The following is a 21,928-nucleotide window of genomic DNA, read 5'->3' on the forward strand; positions in this document are numbered from 1 at the left end:
AGAGAGAGAGAGAGAGAGAGAGAGAGAGAGAGAGAGAGAGAAAAGTTAAGCTCTATCATTGCAACAGGTATATTCCATTTATCCTCTTAATATTTCATCAATTGTTAAAATAATATCTTTTATTATGTCATTGCAAAATCTATAATATAATTCAAAGTTATATTCTAATAACTAATCTATTTCATTATATAATATTTTCCCTATTTAAAATGCATACATATTCTATTTATCATCCTTACAGTTGATCTATAATTGACAAAGTATGCTTTATTGTTTGTGGCTAATTTTCATTCCCTTAAACATCTAAGTCCTAAATATAAAATTAGTTTACTTCTTGTAACAGTTCCCCTTGGCCCATTAAAAGACAATTTAAGCTTTATTATTGCCAATCCCCACATTTACAACAACAACAAGAACAACAACAAAAAGCAATAAATCATTTTTTAAATCTAACTCTCGCTTTCTTCTTGTGCCAGGCAGACTTCCATATCATTGCCTTTAACTTCTTAAACGTGTCTCCCTTTCTTCCTACACGTTGTTTGAATCCAGGGAGGCCATCCAATTATCAATTTTTGAAAGAAAATGACCACTTTATAGTCATTAAATTTTCATTCTAATAAGTCCAATCTTTTTGTTTGGTGTAGTACAGTTGTCATTAATTCAATCTGATCTTCTTCTTCTTTCAAATCCATCTGGCTTAGATAAGAGGTCATGTCTAATGTTGTAATTATCGTTTGGTTGGTTAGAGTCTTAATGTACTGTATTTGAGGATCTTTGGCATCCTCCATTTTAATATTGCTTTCTTCAGCTTCTGTTATTTGTTGGATTGTAGGTTTTATAGTTGAGATCAAAGTTTGGGCATCAAGGCTCTCAGTAGATTGTAGTTGCTGTGTTTTAAAGTCCCCTATTTTTTGTTGATTTCTTCATCCTCTGTTAGATTTTGAGTTGTCAGTTCATCAGTTGAAGTCAGAGTCTCATTAGGTGAGTTTATGCTGTCAGATTTGTCTTTAGGTTTAGCTTTTATTTATGCAGTCATTGCCAAAATTGTATCAAGAATGAGTTTATAGTCAAGTGGTGGGATGTATTCTTCCATTTCTTTAGTATTTTGCAGATAGGCCTTTACTGGAGGCTAATTTAAGAAAAGCCAGTAAATGGCCACTTCCACTATTCCTAAAAGTTGTTTCAATGCCAGGTGTTCCCAATTTTTATCTTTAAAGATAGTGTCAAGGGCAACTCTATTACAGCCAGATCTCAGAGTAAAAAAAAAAAGGTTTACTTGCTATACCAGGTTTTGCCACAAGATGTCCTCACTTGCATATAGAATCCTTTTTTAGTTAACCAAAAATTTCAAAAATCCAAAATAAAATAGCTTAATTAATTCTTTTGAGGCTTTAAAGTTATAAATCCCCAGGTAGGCAGCTGCCGATTTTTTGAAAAGGGGGAGAATTTTCCAAGAAAGTCCCACAGGAAAGAGATTAGGGAAGTAAGAAGGGTAAGGTCTCACCCAAATCCTCCAGATTGCTTCATTGTGCTTAGATGGTGCTGTGGCTTTCGGCAGGGAATGGCTTAGTGATCGGCCATGTTAATGGCCGATCTCTTCTTCTTCTTCGGGCCAGAGGAGAACTCTGGATCAAACGGAGGGCTGCCACCCTTCTGCAATCTCAGGGAGCTGGCCTCCTCATGGTGGTTGCCCCTCCAGGGTGACTTTTAACCCTTTGCAGGGTCCTCTGAAGGAGTAAGACCAGACGGCAGTGGGAGAGATTCTCCCAGCACGTCCACCAGCGTCGTGCGCGCAAACCGGAAGCCAGCAAAGAATCTATTAACTCAGAACACTGGGAAGAAAATAAAATAAAATTGAAAGCCTAGGGTTCCTCATCTAGACCAGAACCTATATAAAGGGTGTGCTTTCTATGTAACATGGCAGGCAGTTAGGTTCTTCTTGTCTATAAAAAAAGGAGTATTTTTGGTACCCCAAGCCTTCTATCAAGTAAGCCTGTTCCTGAATAAAGTGATCAATACCTGAAAAGCTGAGATTTAGCACTGTGATTGCGTGAAGCCTAATAATTTTAAGAGTGGGAATAAGAGTGGATTTTCTCTAGAAGTGGATTATCAGGGGGGAAAAAAGACTTTATTTTGCAAGACTTCGAGATTCTGTTACTGTAATCTTATGATAAAGATAGTACTCATGATTTTGGTTTCTTGATTGGATTACCTCAAAGGGATGACATCAATTTTGCAAATTTGAAAGTATTTCTCCTCTCCATTACTTTTACTTTCTAGATTACTAGGGAAGGCCCTTTCTGAGGCACTTTCCATGCTTCCATTCTTTCTGTGGGATAAGATGCAGCTCTTCTTGTTGTCTTCCTAGGTTATTCTCACAGGCCATTACAATATGTCAGCACACTGCATCTACCTTCTAGGAAGGCTGTACACAGTGGTTGTCCAGTCTGCAAGATAGTTGTTAGATCCAAGTAGGCCCAGAAAAGCATGAAAAATGTGTGGAGTAAAACATGCAGCATGTTAACTAAAATATACCAACACTGACTGGGTACTATTCTTACGATTAGCACAGAATCGATGCAAGGGTTATGGATGTGACTAAGGCTGATAAACCAGTTTACCCTTTATCATACTACAAATTCTTAGGTGAAGGCCTTAACTGACCAAGCATGAGCACTTTCTATGGAGCTACTTTATTACCAGTGTGATATATGGAAGATTTAGCATGTATAAGAGGTAAAAGAAAAAAGAGCATGACATAATGAATGAAATGAAATATGCTGTCTATAAAATTAAGAGAAAGAATGCAAAACATTAGAATGCAGATGATGTAATCTTGTGGAGTGGAATATTAATGTATGCAGAGAAGTGCAGTCATAGGTTCATTGGTATAGTACCGTAGTTTCTGGCGTATAAGACGACTTTTTAACCCATGAAAATCTTCTCAAAAGTCAGGGGTCGTCTTATACGCCGGGTGCTGAAACTTTAGGGACAGGGCTGGCTGCAAAACCTGGAGCGGATCTCCCATTTAGTCTGCGCAGGGAAAGCGGGACCAATTGGAGAAGAAGCTGCAGTCTGTGATTTTTTACAGGCAGGTGGGGAATGCAAGAGCAACTTGAAAGGCAGGTGGGGAATGCCATAGCCAGAGCAGCTGCTTAGCTCTAAGGACACATTTGACTCAGGAACTGAGCGGGCTGGCTGGAAAACCTGGAGCGGATCTCCCATTTGGTCTTTTTTTTTTAATCCCATTTATATCCCGCCCTTCTCCGAAGACTCAGGGCGGCTTACAATTTAAAGCACAAATCAATGTGCTTAGCAATAGCCTTCATTCTATGTATATGCCTGCTTATTAGGGCTTTTGCCCCCCCCCAAGCGGCATTATTACAAAGTCAGCCTATTGCTCCCAACAATCTGAGTCCTCATTTTACCTACCTCGGAAGGATGGAAGGCTGACTCAACCTTGAGCCTGGTGGGATGAGAACCTGCACTAATTGCAGGCAGCTGGTGTTACTTAAGGCTCTGCACAGGGAAAGCTTTAGAGTGAATTAGGAAAAATGAAAAAGTGAATTAGGAAAATAGGAAACGGTTGCTGGAATTGGGTATGTGTAGTTTAACGAAGAGAAGAGTGAGGGGTGACATGATAGCAGTGATCCAATATCTCAGGGGCTGCCACAAAGAAGAGGGAGCCAAGCTATTCTCCAAAGCACCTGAAAGCAGGACAAGAAGCAATGGATGGAAACTAGTCAAGGAGAGAAGCAACCTAGAACTAAGGAGAAACTTCCTGACAGTTAGAACAATTAACCAGTGGAACAACCTGCCTCCAGAAGTGGTGAATGCTCCAACACTGGAAGTTTTTAAGAAGAGACTGGACAGCCATTTGTCTGAAATGGTATAGGGTTTCCTGCCTTAGCAGGGGGTTGGACTAGATGACCTCCAAGTTCCCTTCCAACTTATTATTATTATTATTATTATTATTATTATTATTATTATTATTATTATTATTTTTATTATTATTATTATTATTATTATTAAGTTTAATCCACTTGCACTGTTTTATGTTTACATGTTTGATGACCAACAGCCTTATGTTTATAAGTGACAGTTTTCCTACTAAGTACCTGCATGTCATAAGCATTTGAATTAAAATTACCATATTAAAATCAAATCTGATGTTTTTTAATTTTTACTTGGTGTGCGTTGGAAGAGGGGTAGTCTTATACGGCGAGTATAGCCCAAACCCTATAATTTAACAGGAAATGTAGGGGGTCGTCTTATACGCCCAGTCATCTTATACGCCGGAAAATACGGTACACGTCAATAAGTACAAACTGGTGGCATCAAAGTTGGTGCAGATGTGTATAAAAGTAGGATTCTATACATTGGTGAATGTTACATGTTAATACTCCAATGAATGGTGAGAATAGGAAGAACTAAGTGGTTTTAGATTAGTGAGTAACATTCTCATTAATTTGATTCAGGAGGTAAAATTATTGTATTAAATGATATAAATAGTTGAATGGGAGCAAGACAAGAAAGTATTTTTAAAAAGTGATTAGGCCATTCAGAGACCCAAGGATGAATGAGTATTGTGACTGGTGAAATCTGTTTAGAAAAAAGGTTTATTTGGAACATATAGTTTAAGCATTACTGTTCATATATGCATCCAGAAAAGGAATCAATATAAATATAAAAATATGTTAATTCCCAACAAAATAAATAGAGGAGGATGTAAGATTGTAGAAACAGAGAAACAGAAGAGATACTCAGAGTAAATAGAAGAAAAAAAGTTCAGTGCCACTAAGTGTGCGAAATTATGACAATGATAAATATTAAAAAGGACACCTGGTGGAAAAAATAATGAAAAGCAGTCATAAATGGTGTGAAAAATAACATGGCTGGAGGTGCAGAGATTATTAGTGGAAAGATATTAAAATATGGATGTGGCGTGTTTATAAAATAACTATGCAAGTTGTTTAATGTATGTGTGAAGACTATATCACATTTGATCATTGGAAGAAGCCACAGTCATTCTCTTAGAGAATGAAAAAATAGGAAGAATGATTGGAAAAACTACAGGGGAACCACTTTGATAAGTGTTTGGGGGATGGTCTGAAAGAATACTGATCAAAAGGGGGCAAGGATGACAAGTAAAATTTGTGAAGTACAATGCAGCTTTATGCCAGGCAGGGAACAAGATCAGTTTTTTTTATTATTTTAGCATATCATTGAAAAATGTATAAATGCAAGGAAGAATTATTGTACATTTACTGATTTACAGGAAGCACATGACAGGCATGAAATAAGGAATAAATGTGTAAGTAAAGCTTGTGGTGAAGCTAGAGATAGGTTAGTTGGGACATGAATATATAAGCATTTCTGTATGCAGATAATGCTCCGCTGTTGGTTGAGAACCTGATTGATTTGCAGTGAATAGTTGATTGCATGATGCAATGAAGAGCATTTGAAAATTAATGTGTCAAAGTCCAAAATACTTGTGTTTGACAGACAAGATGGAGTGAATGATTGCAAGTTATACATAAATGATGAAAAATTAGAGCACACAGATTGATTTGTGTATCTTGGTAGAATGTTCATGAAAGATGAGAAAAGGGATGAAGGAATTTTAAGATGGGCAAATGTTGGTGGAAAGATAGTGGGTAGTATGATGTCTACTGAGAGGAATGAATGTTTGCTAAAGGAGCAAAATAGTTGTGGCTTTTTCCACTTTATTATAAGGAAGTGAGTTTAGGGGTACATAAACAAAAAAGCATCTTGAATGCAATGGGAATGGAGTACTTAAGAAATAAAACAAGAAGTGACAGGTTAAGAATAAATGAGTACTGAAATAATGTGGCTGAAGTACAGAACTGAACAATCAAATCCAAACAAGCATGCTGAAATAATAAACTGAAAGAATAAAAAGTTATGAATGAAGCAATGTACAGATGTGGTAGAAATTATGGATGGTTTGCTAGGATAGAAAACAGAGAAGATGTTTAATGAATGGAGTTGGTATAAACTAGTTAAACTGATTTTAGCTATATTTTGTTTTCTTTTTCTAAACTCATATAATTAATTACTTAAAATTTGTTGCTCCTTTTCTACACTCTGTTTACTCCTTATGCGTACAGCCTCATGCCTATGTATGCATGCTCATTTGGTGTCCATAGCAGCTAATTTGGCCTTTTTTATTAAAAATGATTTCAAATATTTTTTTAATGTTAAGATTAGATAGATAAGATAAGATAATCTTTATTGTCATGTTTTACTGTGGGCACAACGGACACATCAAAAATGAAATTTAGTTGCCCACTCTCAAAGTGAAACACACACATAACACACACCTAAAACATTTATAAAATAAATGAAATCTTGGATACTATTCACCTCTCCCTTTTAGTTCTATGTGAATAAATCTTACCTTCTTATTGTCCTCAACAATGTAGACCGAGCTTCATTATGGAAGGTGATAATGATGCTGGTTGGTGGCAGATCTGTACGATAGTGTAAAGTAGTACACCTGAATGAAAAAATAAATAAGTATTTCTTAATCTATGAAAAATTTAAGAAAGTGTTATTCAGTAAGTTCCTTTCTTAACAGAAAATGCTAGGCATCATGAAATAATGTAGTTGAACACAGAACTGACAATAATCTTGGTATATTATATTTGACAAAAACCTGAGGTGATAATACAATTATTCTGAGACTTCAGACCTGGGATGGTAGGGTTGTTGTTGTTTTTTGGTGAGAAAAGGATAAAAATATCATTAAGACAGACCTGAATCAGATCTAATTTGATAAAAATGTGAACATTAGTGTAGCAATGGATCCAAAAACAGATTCAAACTGGCAACCTGAACATAAAACCCTCCTGATCAAATTAAACACCATAAAGCCAGACAAACACTACCATCACGTCTAGTTTTAGATTCATTTTATTGGCCCACAATCTATTATAGTGGCTGAGCATTAGGCAGAATATAGAGTGACCCAGATAGATTAGATAAAAGGCACACAGAGGTCATAGGAACATCATCCACTTGTCTCTTCAATTTAGGTCTGTGAGTGATGTCCCAGCAATTTCATATAGAACAGAGATAGACAATCTGCAAGTCCCCTTCTTTGTACCCCTTGAAGTACCCTCTGATGCATGTTTGCTGAAACTAATATCAAAATCCTCTGCCTGTTTAAAGTAAGGAGCAGATCAAAATGGCAAGGCAGGCCAGCACAATTCATAGAGAGAAAAGTACCACATTACTACATTAAAAATAATTGCAGGCCACAGAGGAATAGCTGGCATGTCAATCAGCTCTACAATGGCTAGTGGTATAGTGGTAGCAATGGGACTGGCACTGACAGTGAGGCCTGGAGATGTTTGATATAGGAGATGATGGTGAAAACGTAGACTGCAGAGGTTTTCCTTGGCAGCAGTGGATTTGTTCAAGTTTTCAAAAGATATCAATGGGCCACACAAGGCTGCTTGGTGGGCAGTTTGTGGTCCATATCTTCTATAGACCTGCTGTAAGGTAAACTGGAAAATAGTTGCATCACTATTTTTAAAAAAGAAAATCCCATAACTCTCTACAACAAAACCCCAAAATGAACATGCAGCATCTCACTGCATTCAGACTGTGGCACTCAGCAGCCTCCAAATTTTTAAGTGCAGCCCTTGCCTAGCTCTTGATGTAGAAGTTAAATGGCATGAAGGAATAGGCTGACTTCTCTCTAGAAAGCAATTTCCTATCACCGCTTCCTGAAGTTAACCATTCAGGCCGAAGCACAGTCAGTCTAATATAGCACTTCTTTGATTCTAAGTATACAGCCTATTCAGAAGAATGGATAATGAGTTTTGTAAGAGAAAAGGGCCACCAAAATGATTCAAAGATTAGAACATCTCTTCCACACAAAAAGTCTACTGCACTTCAACCTTTTAGCTTAGAGTGCAGCTACAAAAGGAGACACAAGAGAAGAATGCAAAATCACGCACATGATGTGGACAGAGAAGTTTTTTCTGTCTCTCAGTGTCAGTGCCCGGAGTCATCCATTAAAATGAAATGTGAGGATATTTAGAAATAAATTAGAAAAAAAAGACATAAGTTATAAGTATTCTGCCATTAGATGTGATGATGGCCACAAATTTGGAGACATTAAAGGAAATCAGAAATACTTCTGGAATTTTCAGCTATCAGTGGCTTCTAGCCTTGGGGCAGGTATACCAACTCCTGAATCACAGGTAGCATATCTTAACTACCAATTGTTGGGAAGCAACAAGGAAGCAAACTTGCGAGCTTATCCAATGTACTGACTGGATCGATGTTCTAGAATGGATCTGTGAATGGATCCAACAAGGCTATTGGATTCTGCTTTCTCTGTCTGCCTATCCATTCCATCCATTTTTTTCAGATTTTTAAAATCCTGCCTTTATTATGATTCTAGATGGTCAACATACTTAATACTTTTTCCTCCATTTTCCAAACAGCCGTGAGGTTTTTTTTAAAAAAATAAATGCCACGAGCTCATCATACAATTTTGCTATATTTCTTTTGTTCCACTTTTTAAAGCTAGTCAGCCAAACATTATTTTCAAGTTCTTGAAAAATCATGATTTATTTTATCATTGACTGTAACAATCTATCTTGTGTGTTCCTGAAGTATCTACTTTCTACTTCTGTATTAATAGGGGTATCCAAGCTGCTGTGAATTCAGGGGAGAAAATATTCCAAAATAAGTCTTTATACGATCTTAGTTTTGTTTTGTTTTTTTAAAAAAACCACATCTTAAGTACTTATTTGTACTAGTTCACAATTAATAACCATAGCTTGTGATTCAGGGTTCATACACACATTCTGCACAGCTGAACACAGAAAAACATCCCATTAACTGTTTGTCATGGACATGAATGCTTGATATTGTCCTTAAATTACTCCCAGCTCACTGGGAAGAAAGCCTCTCCCTGTAATTTTTTGAACCACTGCAAATATGGTGGGTTTTTTTTCCAGTTTGCCAAGACAAGCTATGTTGAGCAGGCATCAAGGTAAGTTTAGCAAAGCAACCAGATTCTCCTGTCAAGCTGCTGGCATGCGGGCAGCACTTCCTCATAGGACTGATAGTTCTGCAGACATCCCTAAAAAGTCATGGAGCCATGGAGCCATTAGAGGCCATTAAAATGAAGCTGCCTTTAGTCTCTTCTGCTGTCATTCATGGACCACTTTCCCAATCAATGTCCTTTCCATTTGACACCGCATCCTAGTGGGAAAGGAAGCCAAGTTAACTTTACAGGGAAAAACATGTCTTTTGGTGCAGTGAATACTGGCCCTGAAAGACCCAGTTACCCTCTTTCTCTCTCTCTACTTTCAGGCTCTACTTTGCCTCTTGGTTGTGTCTGCAGCAGAAGCAGCAGGAAAAGAGAAGCAGGGGAGAATGGCTTCTTTGCTGTTAGTTCTTTGGTTCTAGATTGTTATCACAATGAGATCAGACCTGGCGTCAGAAGATCCATGGCACCAAAGGAGTCATTCTCACCCTGCCTCTCCTATCTCCAACCTCTGGTGGAGACACATTTCCTATTATGCTTTGCTGCAGAGGCAGATTAGACTTTGGAAGGCAGTCATCATTTCCTTCAACTGGCATGTGGGAGACAGAGCAGAATTATCAGAGTACTTCTAATCTACACAATAAGAAACTATGGGCTTGATTTACAAACATACAGATTTTGATTGGACAACTGGATAACTTTTTAACAATCAGATCTGTTTGGATATCTTTGAGAGGCAATAGACTCTTTTTACTTGACAGATGGATAGCCATCTGTCAGGAATGTTGTATAGTGGATTACTGCACAGGACAATGCTAGTCTCTTCTAATCTTTTATGATTATAAGTAAAATAGAAAAAAGTAATTTTTCAAAAGCCAGAATTGCATAGAATTGTATGTATGCAATGTATGAATATGTAAGAAATTAACAGATAGCTGCCACATTTACATTTATGAAGACAACTGTTTCACAATTTTCTGTTGTTTATATTCTGTTCAATAGGTGTTGAGTGTTTCTGTTCAATAACGCTCTGGAAAAAAACCCTTATTTTGAAATTTATTTATTTATTCCCTGAGTTAGCAGGATGAAGAATAGGAAAGCAAGCTCATCATGGTTTCTAAATGTACATGCTGGATTTTCCTGCCTTCTTCTCATAATGAAGTGCTTAGCTCTGGAATGTCCCCTTCAAAAGATAAAAAGAAATTCTTGAGTTTTTAAATTTCAAAATGATTCCACTCTACAGCTTTAAATACTATTTGGTTCCATTTATAAAAGACCATTTATTCTTTTTTTGACAGCTTTTCAGTGCTTTTCTTTTGCACCAGTGTTCCCCAAATCAGATGCCATGAATAGTTAGAACTGGCTGTGTCTGCCTTCCCTTTCTCCTGTCTGAGAGACAAAGGTATAGGGTTCATGTAACATGACTAGAGAAAGAAAAAAAGGAAAGAAAATGAATCACTGGTAGTTTTATCCCCAAGAAATATCAGACAACTTATTAAATGTGGTCTAGTCAGAAACAGCACTATGGAAGATTGCAGAGAAGCCTGGAAGAAGCCTTTAAACCACACATGTCAAACACAAGGCCCGGGGGCCGGATCCAGCCTGCAAAGTGGTTTCATGTGGCCCGCGAAGCCATCCTGGAAACAGTGAGGGAACGGCCCCCACTGCCTTGGCCCTGGCCAAGAGACCCTCCTTCTGCCAGAGACCCTCAGATCTGTCCCACTCCTGCCCAGGCCCCCATAGGCACCCTTGATGTGAACGATGTAGAGCTGGCCACGCCCACCCAGTAGGCCATATGCACTCTAGCCATGCCTACCCTGGCCATACCCATCCGGCCCCCTGAGGGCAACTGCAATGCTGATGCGGCCCTCAATGAAATTGAGTTTGACACCCCTGCTTTAAACCACTGTAGATAACGTGCAGTTTATACACTATTAAACCTGAGGCCAATTTTTTCCAACCAACTTGAATATTTGAGTAGTCACCATAGTTAAAGAATGTGGAAATCTCTACTGTATAAAATCCCCAGAACTGTTATCCTTGGAAATCATGGAAGTAAGCAGCATTGGGTTCAGTCTCTTACCACCCTATAAAGGGAAGTTCACAGCACTGGTCAATACCCAATGTTACATAGTCTGTCTGTTTAGCAGTGACTTGTTTAATATTTTTCTTCCCCAACTGGGAGACAAAGCCTAGTGCAACTATTTTCAAGGGATTTCTGCAGAGGGCAAGGTCAACAGCAAGAGTTAAGATTAGTTCTTAAATACTGAGTATATATGCATTATGTTTTGTGATCTCAGTTCAAATCCAAGGCAAACTATTCAACATCACAGTAGTCCAAGTCTATGCCCCGACCACTGGTGCTGAAGAGGATGAACGTCCCAGGAGATAGGAGGAGAACCACTGAAAAACTGTGCCTCCCACTCCCAATCCCCTGAGACGCCGCAGCAGGATACCATGGTCGATGGTATCGAAAGCCGCTGAGAGGTATAGAGGACTAGAAGACCTCCAAGGTCCCTACCAGCTCTATTCTATTCTATTCTATTCTATTCTATTCTATTCTATTCTATTCTATTCTATTCTATTCTATTCTATTCTATTCTATTCTATTCTATTCTATTCTATTCGACTCCTTTTAATTCAGTGGGTCTCCTAGGTAGGAACTGGCAGCAGCACAGTCAATGATCTACCAAACAGGGCTAGATGGCATCTCACCATTTCAACTTGTTATATATCTCCTAGTTAGCCTGACTCACTCAGTGGTATTATATGAAATGTACCTGGGGACTACATAGACCCAATCTGGCTATAGATTAGAAGGTTCAGTTTTTAATGATAGTGTTGAATTTTAAATATTAAATGTATTGGCTACACTCACTTATTTTGCATCATACATTGTTTATGACCATAATTTGTGGGCCTGTGCGTGTAATTCCAGATGTCCTCTCTGAAATTGGAAGGCTTTTGAAGCATCCGATTCTAATATTTTTTCTAATTGAGCCAGCCTGTTTTCTCAATATTGATTCCAGCAGAGCAGAAGGAATTGCACAGAACTTACTGTCATAGTTGATTTAGGTTATATGTATGGTTTAAAAATTTGAAAAACTAGAGGAATAAAAGCAGAAATCTCAAAGGTGATTTTCAATTTTATTTTCAGCTTTGACTGGTATTACACACACAATAATGCAAAGCCTAGCTGCATAATAGTAGACATAGGGGTACACACAGGGGTAACAAAATATGATTAGAAGAGCTTTAAAATTTAGCTAATATATTTGATAAATCTTCCCAGGGCATTGCAATATTCATAGAAAAAAGAAACACAACCAAGAATCTTACCAAGAATTTGTATTTACTGACTTTCATATTGCAAAAGAATCATTCTATGGGACTTAAGCACCCTAGCTCCATGGCACCTAAAGCCCAGATGGAATAGTCAGGATTTGACCAGGACAGGCAACTTAATGCCTCTGGTTTCAATCATCATAGATCAACCTTTCCTAATCTGGGAAGTGAAGGTGAAACACGTCAGTGGGGGTGAGGATACAGGAAACTTTTGTAGAAGTTCTTATTTTTCACTTAGCATCCAATATACCATACTGTAATGTCCCTTCTGGCTGGGCCTTTAATATTTTCTTGCTTGTATTATTGAAATATGCTTCACATGGCACTGCAGCTGAACATGTTTAGAGTCTATGTCTAGACCTGCAAATATTGTGTTTAGTAGTTTACATTTCACCTCTCTTGGATTAATGCCACTGGCTGTCAATTTGTTTCCAAATGTAGTACATAATGCTGGTTTGATCAACAAAATCCTAAAACAGGCTTTTAAAAACTACTTTCTGTCATATAATATAAAGCTCTGTTAGATGTCCCATTGCTTAAGATGAGCTGTAAGGCAGTAAATTTTAGAACATATTGTAGATGCTGTTGCAAAACAACTAATGGGAGGGGGGCAATTAAACAATTGCTACAATAAAGAAATAACCAATTTATTTCTCTGAAATATTGAAATAACCAATTAGAATTAGAATAACCAAATTACTAGAAAGCTTTCTTCTGGCTGGTCTAACCCATCCTACCATAGAATATTCCTTCTATTGGTCCTATTTCAGCATACATGAACCTCTTTACAAATTAAGTACTGCTGTGCTGCTCCCCATGCTGTCTATCTTCTGGGAAGGTTTACAGGGTACAAAAGCATTTGTAGAAATACAAATGATGCTAGACATCACCACTTGAAGCATATCACAATTTTTTGATAGGAAAATATTAAGTATGGTTGTTGTCAAGTACGATTGCATGGCACCGTTCCAAACCATTTCAAGATCTCCAATCCTGGAGAAGCAAAAATACTTAACACTGGTTGTTTTGGTAGCATGGTTACAATTCTCTCTTAAGGAACTTTGTGGAGGTTGTTGTTTTCCTCTCATTTGCTTTCAGAAAAGCAACAAAGATTTCTATCATTCTATCATTTCAGAATATCAGTGATGTAGACTATTTTAAGTTCTAAAATGTTAATTCCTCTGATGTTGTTTTTAAATGAGTTAAAGATTAAATCAGTTAAATGAGTGCCTGATTATCAAAGGGTGCAAGTTATGAATTAAGTAACTAAATAAATAATCATTTTTGAAGTCAACTCACTAAATGTTGACGTGCATTATTTCACTTCTCTTTCAGGAATTCAAGTCAATGAAAACTGAGTTTCTACATAGATTTCATTCATGCTGTAAGCAGACCCAGGATGGTTCATCTATGCAAGAACATCTCTGGAAAACATATTTAGACCATTTTTGACAAATATATCATTTTATATGAGTGATTGTACACATGCTGTGGGAATGTATCTTCTCAGCAGATCATATTCAAACCTCCTTTTGAGATGTAATGAAGCAGTCACACAGGAAGGCTCCAAAACTACAGAATATTCTGTGTAGCCAATCAAGCATTAGGTGATAACAATCTTCTCTTTCTAGGAATTTGAGTGAATTATTTTATCATATATAGGGTATGTGTGACATCTGGGATCTGTATGTTTTATCTGGATTTTAGATGGTGTCGCTGACAATATATACACCACTACAAGATATGAGAATATTAAAATAAATAATACACATCGAAGTGAATATCTGCAGTCTGCAATTTCCATCAGTTTGAGGTGGTGTGAGGTTTGACAACAGTGAAAGAGGTATAAAAAAGTTGTGCTATTTTAATTGCAAAAAAATGACTGTATTGTTAAATTCTTTTGTGCAATGAAAGACAAAAAACTGAAAGAGGAATCCATGCATGTTTGGCTGAGGGTTCCTATTCAAATTGTAAAGATTCTTTCTGATCCAATTTTGTACCAAGAACTCTCTGTTTCTGATTAAAAGACTGACACCTCTATGAACAGAATCTGAATTCACAGGAGAGGCAATGATCGTAAACACCATGGATGCAACACCAAAAATAAGCAAAAAGAAAATTACCATTTCCTCAAATGTTATAAACAAATTCAAATAAAAAACCTCTCCATCTCTACTGGTGCTTTTAAAGAGACAAACTGCCCAAAATAAATAATTGGGACTAACATATTATTTTCTATGATTAAGAACCAAAACTTAAATGCTGATAAAAATCAGTGAATACATTGTCTCTTGGGGGAAAAATTGGATAATTTTTAAAAATTCACTGCAGAGAACAATATTAGATAATTATTGAGGAAAAGTGATGAGGAAATGCAGAATGCAAAGGAGAATGAGAATGGGAGAAAGCAGAGTTCAAAACAGAAAGGAAAAAAGGAAAAAGAAAATGTTATTATTTTTCACTTCCTATAAACCACAAACTTCTGGCAAATTGTTCTCTCCTTGCTATTTATATGTAATCATATCACAGCTATTCTTTGTGCCTTTTCATCTTTTTACTATGCAGCATTGGAGGACAAATTGACAGAAATATAGAGATGGAGGCAGAGTTATAGACTCAGAGGGTCTTGAAAAAGAATGATTTTGGTAGGAGCATAAATAGCTATAGGTGATCCCAGGCCATTTAAAATTTAAATTAGAAAAATCAGAGGCCAGCTGAAGTCAAATTTGATACATTAAAAGATTTAATATATTTTCTTGCTCTGACTTTATACTCTCTACTGAGGTAACCAATATATCTCAAATTAGTAGTGGCAATATATTTTTCCAGTGTTATCTCATGGCCTGTCTTGCACCCAAAATGTTAAACTATGAATTGTAATGGAAGTCATAGTGGAAGACTCTTTCCCACTACTATAGTTCTAGTAAGATCAAACTATAGTTCCATTAAGATCAAACTATTAACAAGAGATTGAGACCCTCATCTATTTTAAACAAAATTTGAACCTAGTTATTTCTACTAGTGACAGATACTAACCATCATATTATTGTGCTTTCATTATAATTATAATTATAATTATTTTATTTGGTCCCCATCTTACTATGGGGCTATTCTGGACATATATATATATATATATATATATATATATATACTTCTCCATCTCTCTATCTATTTCTATCTATATCTCCAGATACAGAGATAGGCCACGAGATATATCTCTATATCTCTAGATATATATAGCTATGAGTTTCATGTATAATATAGGAGAAAATAACTGCATGAACCATGGATCATAAAAGCAACAGTAAGAAAGTTAGTTCTGGCAAAGTCAAATGCAAGCAACCTAAAATTAGTGCAGGTTCGCATCCCACCAGGCTCAAGGTTGACTCAGCCTTCCATCCTTCCAAGGTAGGTAAAATGAGGACCCAGATTGTTGGGGGCAATTAAGCTGACTTTGTAATAATGCCGCTTGGGGTGTGTGTGAAAGCCCTAATAAGCAGGCATATACATAGAATGAAGGCTACTGCTACTGCTAAGCTTGTAAGCCGCCCTGAGTCTTCAGAGAAGGGCGGGATATAAATGGAATTAAAATAAAAAAAATAAAAAAAAATAAAAATGGATGGGTTGGTTGCATTTAGAACAGTCAGGTGACAACACTTCCTCCTACCCAAAGTGGATGGCCTTAAGCCCACCCTACACTTGCCGGGGCTAGAGAGGAAAAAATGTATGAATTAAACCTTTAACTCACTAGATCTCGTTTGTTTCTATTTTATCTTAGGCAATATACTAGAATTCTTTCTTAATGGCTTTCCTAATTTATCAGAGATTTGCATCCTTGAATCACGACCTTCATGGCTTTCTTTTGCAGCAATAACTGAGGGAAGCATAACAGGCACTGACATTGATTCCCTAACTTGATTTCAATTAACATGGTTAAGAGTACCATAGACTACCCAGAGAATTAATGAGAATGTAAGAGTTGTTTAATAGGTCATCATTTATAATCTAAGGCTTATAATGAAAATAAAATAAGAAAATCACGTCTAAAAAGCATTTGGTGCTAGATATCATTGAATTCATTTGATCAATAAGTTGACTGTTTAAAAAAAAGATGAGGCAAAAATGCTCTCTGTGTTTCTTTCCAGCAGCCCCCTTCATTAAACAACCTGTTATTTGAAGAGGCAGACTGCAGATGAAGCTATTGACACGTGTGTTTCTCTCTTGAATAATAAAACCCACAGGTTGGAAATCATTAAATTCAGCATGTCCTGAATTATTCTGTGTGACAATTACATCTGGGGTAATTTCAATTTAATACCTCACTGCAAGTGAAAATTGCAGCACACAGCCCTAAAAATGCTGTAATAATGAAAACAGACCCACAAAGAGCCACTCATGCTACCTCAGGCTGTCACTGGATGAATGTTTTCTGCTGCTTATGGTGTTTCATAGGTCACCACATTGCCAACACATTTTTTTTTAAAATAAAACCAATAAAAATTCTACTCCCTTCCCCCTCCTCTACTCTGCTTGTTATTACTTTTTTTTAAGAGATGCATTTTCAGTATGCAACATCCTACATCGGGCTTTATGGCCAGAAATGTTACTGCACTATAAAGAACACTGTATTTTTAGGACTGGAGATAGTCTATACTATAACACTGATAGATAAAGATTGCTTTGGAATAATGAGAAGACGTGTTTGTTTGCATCCTTCCCATTTTATGCTCTTCACATCTATATGTGGATCAGTTCACAATTATTTATTAATCTGTATTCCTTTCTGCATTTGCAATGCAATTTCTGATTTTAAAAAAGTCCTACTAAAATGGATGTATAGATCAAACAAAAACACTTTACAAAAGTGAAAATGGCTTGGAAAAACAATATATGCCATAATACAAACAAGGTTATAAACAACCTTTACATGTAAAATAAGAACATAGTTGGTCCCAGTAATTTCAGTATTCTTGGAGATAAGAACGTGTATTTCTATGATGGTCAGATTTAATTAAAATTGCAACAAAGGCCTTCCTGATCCACAACTGTGTCTCTCGATGTGGCCAAGTGAATGACATTTGGAAAGTACAGAGTAGGACAAGAGTACAACAGCATCTCTCACTAGATTAGAGGGGAACATTTTTGGAATATCAGGTATAACCTTATCCTCCATGAGTTCAACATATTCCTCTTTAAAACAATTAATAAGATAATGGGCATTGCTACATCTGGTGAGAGACAGTTACACAGTTTAAGCATTGTAGATCTCCACATAAAAAGACAGGAAATCTAGTTTATTTCATTTCACATGAGGAACACTTTTGCTAAAAAAAAATTCCAAAAAACTGAAAAGATAAAGCCTTTGCTGCTAGAAGCCGGGGGAAGGGGTAGGAAGTGGCAGATTGCAGCGTAGGCTTGAAATAGTATTATGAAAGTATATTTACACTCAAAATAATTTATATCCCCAAAATAGATGCATCTTTATATAAATTTTTATTTCAAGTGCACCTCTCATTACCAAAAGGGGAAAAAAGTAATACTTTAATTGAAATCTACTAATTAAACAACATACAATATTTACCCAGCATTACAATTAAACTGACCCGATGAGCAATCTAACATCAAATAAGAAACCTTTTAGGATTATTCCCCTTGGTACAGAAGTTTCTGTCTACTTTCTTACTCAGTGTGGTTGTCAAATAGTCTGTTCATCTTGGATGCTATTTTGATGCTCTTGTATGCCTGTGTGGCTCATTATTCCGTTATTGTTTTAGTTCTTTTGTGGGCGGTTCAGTTTCCAAGACAGGCAAATTACATTTGTCTCATTGCATCGTTAATCTTTTTCTCCACTTCACTCTCTACACTTTTCCTAGCACGCAGATTTTCTGGTCCCACATCCTGAAGTTCCAAATACAATGAACTGCCTTAACTTTAAAAAAAGTGATTAGTATCATTTTTCCTTCTCCCTCACTGCCCATCCCATTTTCTTCTTTCCTACTCATTATTTTTTAATTGCTTCAACAACACCTGCTTGCCAGCAGCGCTTCCTCTGAATTTTTAACATTCTCTCTTTATATCCAACTTTCCAAAAGCCAACCAGGACCATACAAAAGTATTCTCTGCATATTCATTCCAAACAGGCATCTACTTTTGCAAAGTCACATCAGAAAAATTCTTCCAAGAACTGCAGGTGTGTAGAGAAAATCTCATTTATCTATCATGCAGTGCTCAATTTTGTCCTCCCATCAAAAGATATCTATATATCAATGGCAGGTTACAAAAATGGACACCCTCATGGCATACTTCCCTAATACACATTCTAGACAGTCTTTACACAATGGCTTCAAGGTTAAGTCATTTTAGACAATGCCTATCTATTCTCATGGGTTTTGTTCCATTCTTTCAACAGGCCTGAACTCAAAGACTCAGAAAGCTCCAAAGCCTTGATCATACAGGCAAACGTGGAAAAGCTTTTGTTTATTCTGAATGAAAAACTACGTATTCTATATTGATCTTGGAAAATAGTCACAAGCAGTAGCCCACTCCATTTCAAAGGCAACATTACAATTACATTGTTCCTTAACAGTGTTTGGGCAGTGTTCCTCAACAGTTGCAGTGTTTGGCAACTTTAAGATATGTAGACTTCAATTTCCAGAATTGTCCAGCCAGCCACTGAGTTAGAGATTCACTGCAGAACTGAATACAGTAATAGATCCCTTCCCATCATGAAGCAAATGACAGTTGATTGCTAGAGAAAAGGGAATTAGCAAATTCATTGGCTTTAAAAGCAACAAAAAGCTAGAATATAAGAGTATCACCATGAGTAGACTCAGCATTCTTCTGAACACCATTAGCTGGGGAGCAATAATCAGGAAAGCTATGGGTTCATGTTCTACTCAGGAGTTTGCCAAGAGACATCTGGTAGACCTAATGGGAAGGCAGCATGTTGACCTAGATAAGGCTCTGGTTTAATCATCCAGCTGGTCTTTACTTAGATTCTTGTATCAAAAGTATAAGTCACAGTGCATTAGAAGAAAGAAGAAAACTATATTCCATGTATCCTGTGGAGAGCTGTTTCTGATTTAGGAGATTACATACGTAAGATTTGCATTTGTTCTTTACAAAGATTTTTTTTAAAAAAAAAATCTGCTTTGATTAAATTTGGATTGAAACACTATAATGGTCTGTAATGAATCACATAAGCTACTGGCACATAATGCCAGTACCTATTCCTAAATATTAAAACCATAATATGATTTAAATTAAAGAGAGCTAATATGAAATAGGAAACATATGGTTTAATTGCTTTGAATTAAGGCAAAAACAAATATTCCTAAACATATGTAAAATAACAATCTAAGCTTAACAGTTAATGATGTATCTCTTACAATTCATTTGAGCCTTTAAAATTATGTTTGTAGGTGTTTAGTGTGAAGGATTTTGCAAGTATTGTTTCTTTGTCTTTTTAAAAGGGCTGATATCTGAAAGAAGTGGAACTTAACAGAATAGTAGGAAGTAGACCTAATAAAATTTAGGTAAGGATCAGATGACATAACAGTTAAACTGAGCTGCAAAAAGAGCTCAGAGGGATTCAAAAGAAAATAAGGGAGATTTTTTTTAATCTTTCCCCCACATGAAAGCAAAATTAGGAGCCTTGGTGGAGCAGTGGGCTAATGCCTCCTTAAGTAACACCAGCTGCCTGCAATTAGTGCAGGTTCGCATCCCACCAGGCTCAAGGTTGACTCAGCCTTCCATCCTTCCGAGGTAGGTAAAATGAGGACCCAGATTGTTGGGGGCAATTAAGCTGACTTTGTAATAATGCCGCTTGGGGGGGTGTGTGAAAGCCCTAATAAGCAGGCATATACATAGAATGAAGGCTACTGCTAAGCTTGTAAGCCGCCCTGAGTCTTCGGAGAAGGGCGGGATATAAATAGAATTAAAATAAAAAATAAATAAATAAAATAAAATGCTAGTCATTGGAGAATGGAAAGTGGCATGAAACTGGAGCATTAACATCTTCTAAAGGCATTGGGTAGCATGCCTGGTGGAATATAAACCAATACAAAAGAACTAGAGTATCATCTTTTATACCTTATTCTGAGCTTCTTAGGACTTCTCTTAGTTACATGTCACATATATCCTGCCATGCAAATCTCTTGTGTCAACAACACACAGCAGCTGCAGAAAGTTGATTGGCCAGATGAAATATGCCCTAGTCTGGCAAGCATTTTATCTAGCAGTGTGCAGGTAGGATATGGTAACATCCAAGTACCAACAGTCACCTAGCAAGGTGTCAAAAACTTGATGACCAAAAAAAAAAGGAAAAAAGTGATGAAGTACAGGTAGTCCTCAACTTACAACAGTTTGCTTACTGACTGTTCAAAGTTACAACAGCACTGAAAAAAGTGTCCCCCAAGCCACAGCCGAGTAAGACACCTGCCTGTCTGCCCAGCGGCACTCTTCCTCCTGTCCGAGGTTTTCATTATTGTGAACATTTCTGTTGAGGATTGGCAGCGGGGGTGGGGTGGGGGGCTTGATTCCCCCTGTCTGCTGTATGGTTGCAGCAGGTTTTGGTCACTTCACATGACCCTGGGACACTGTGACCATCATAAATATGAATCAGTTGCCAAGCATCTGAATGTAAATCACAAGACCCTGGAGATGCTGCAATGTTCCAGCTGATCAGCACTTCTTCTGGGCTCTGCAGAAGCGCCGGAATCAGCGCCGAGCTCCAGCTGGAGCCTGGCATTGATCCTAGTGCTTCCACTGAGCCCTGACAGCCCTGAAGAAATGCTGATCCTGGCACTTCCGCTGAGCCCTGACAGCCCTGCAGCTTCAGCCATCTCTCGCTCAGGCTTGTGCAGTGCTGCCACCGGTTCAGCTCACCCACCAGGCTCAAGGTTGACTCAGCCTTCTATCCTTCCGAGGTAGGTAAAATGAGGACCCAGATTGTTGGGGGCAATTAAGCTGACTTTGTAATAATGCCGCTTGGGGTGTGTGTGAAAGCCCTAATAAGCAGGCATATACATAGAATGAAGGCTACTGCTAAGCTTGTAAGCCGCCCTGAGTCTTCGGAGAAGGGCGGGATATAAATAGAATTAAAATAAAAAATAAATAAATAAAATAAAATGCTAGTCATTGGAGAATGGAAAGTGGCATGAAACTGGAGCATTAACATCTTCTAAAGGCATTGGGTAGCATGCCTGGTGGAATATAAACCAATACAAAAGAACTAGAGTATCATCTTTTATACCTTATTCTGAGCTTCTTAGGACTTCTCTTAGTTACATGTCACATATATCCTGCCATGCAAATCTCTTGTGTCAACAACACACAGCAGCTGCAGAAAGTTGATTGGCCAGATGAAATATGCCCTAGTCTGGCAAGCATTTTATCTAGCAGTGTGCAGGTCTTATGTTCAAGGTTAAACACATTTTCCTAACCTGCCTTTATAGTTTTGAATGGGAGGGGTAAGGGGGAGAGAGACATTTGCAACTGAATGCTTTGGGAACACAATGGTCTTGTGACTCTTCAGTTGTTTTAATCAATACC

The 21,928-nt window shown here is 37.3% G+C and overlaps 1 protein-coding gene across 1 annotated transcript in view; it reads right to left on the reverse strand.

Moving 5' to 3' along the window:
- Window positions 1-21,928, reverse strand: part of GALNT14 (polypeptide N-acetylgalactosaminyltransferase 14) — a gene marked incomplete at its 3' end in the record, with an annotated part of 335,253 nt that overhangs the window by 115,737 nt on the left and 197,588 nt on the right. Inside the window, exon 3 of the mRNA XM_081341474.1 lies at window positions 6,422-6,520. Coding sequence (XP_081197600.1) covers window positions 6,422-6,520 — 99 coding nt within the window. The remainder of the gene's footprint in view (window positions 1-6,421; window positions 6,521-21,928) is intronic.

This window comes from Vipera berus (genome assembly GCF_964194415.1).
Source record: "Vipera berus genome assembly, chromosome: 1".
NCBI lineage: Eukaryota > Metazoa > Chordata > Lepidosauria > Squamata > Viperidae > Vipera > Vipera berus.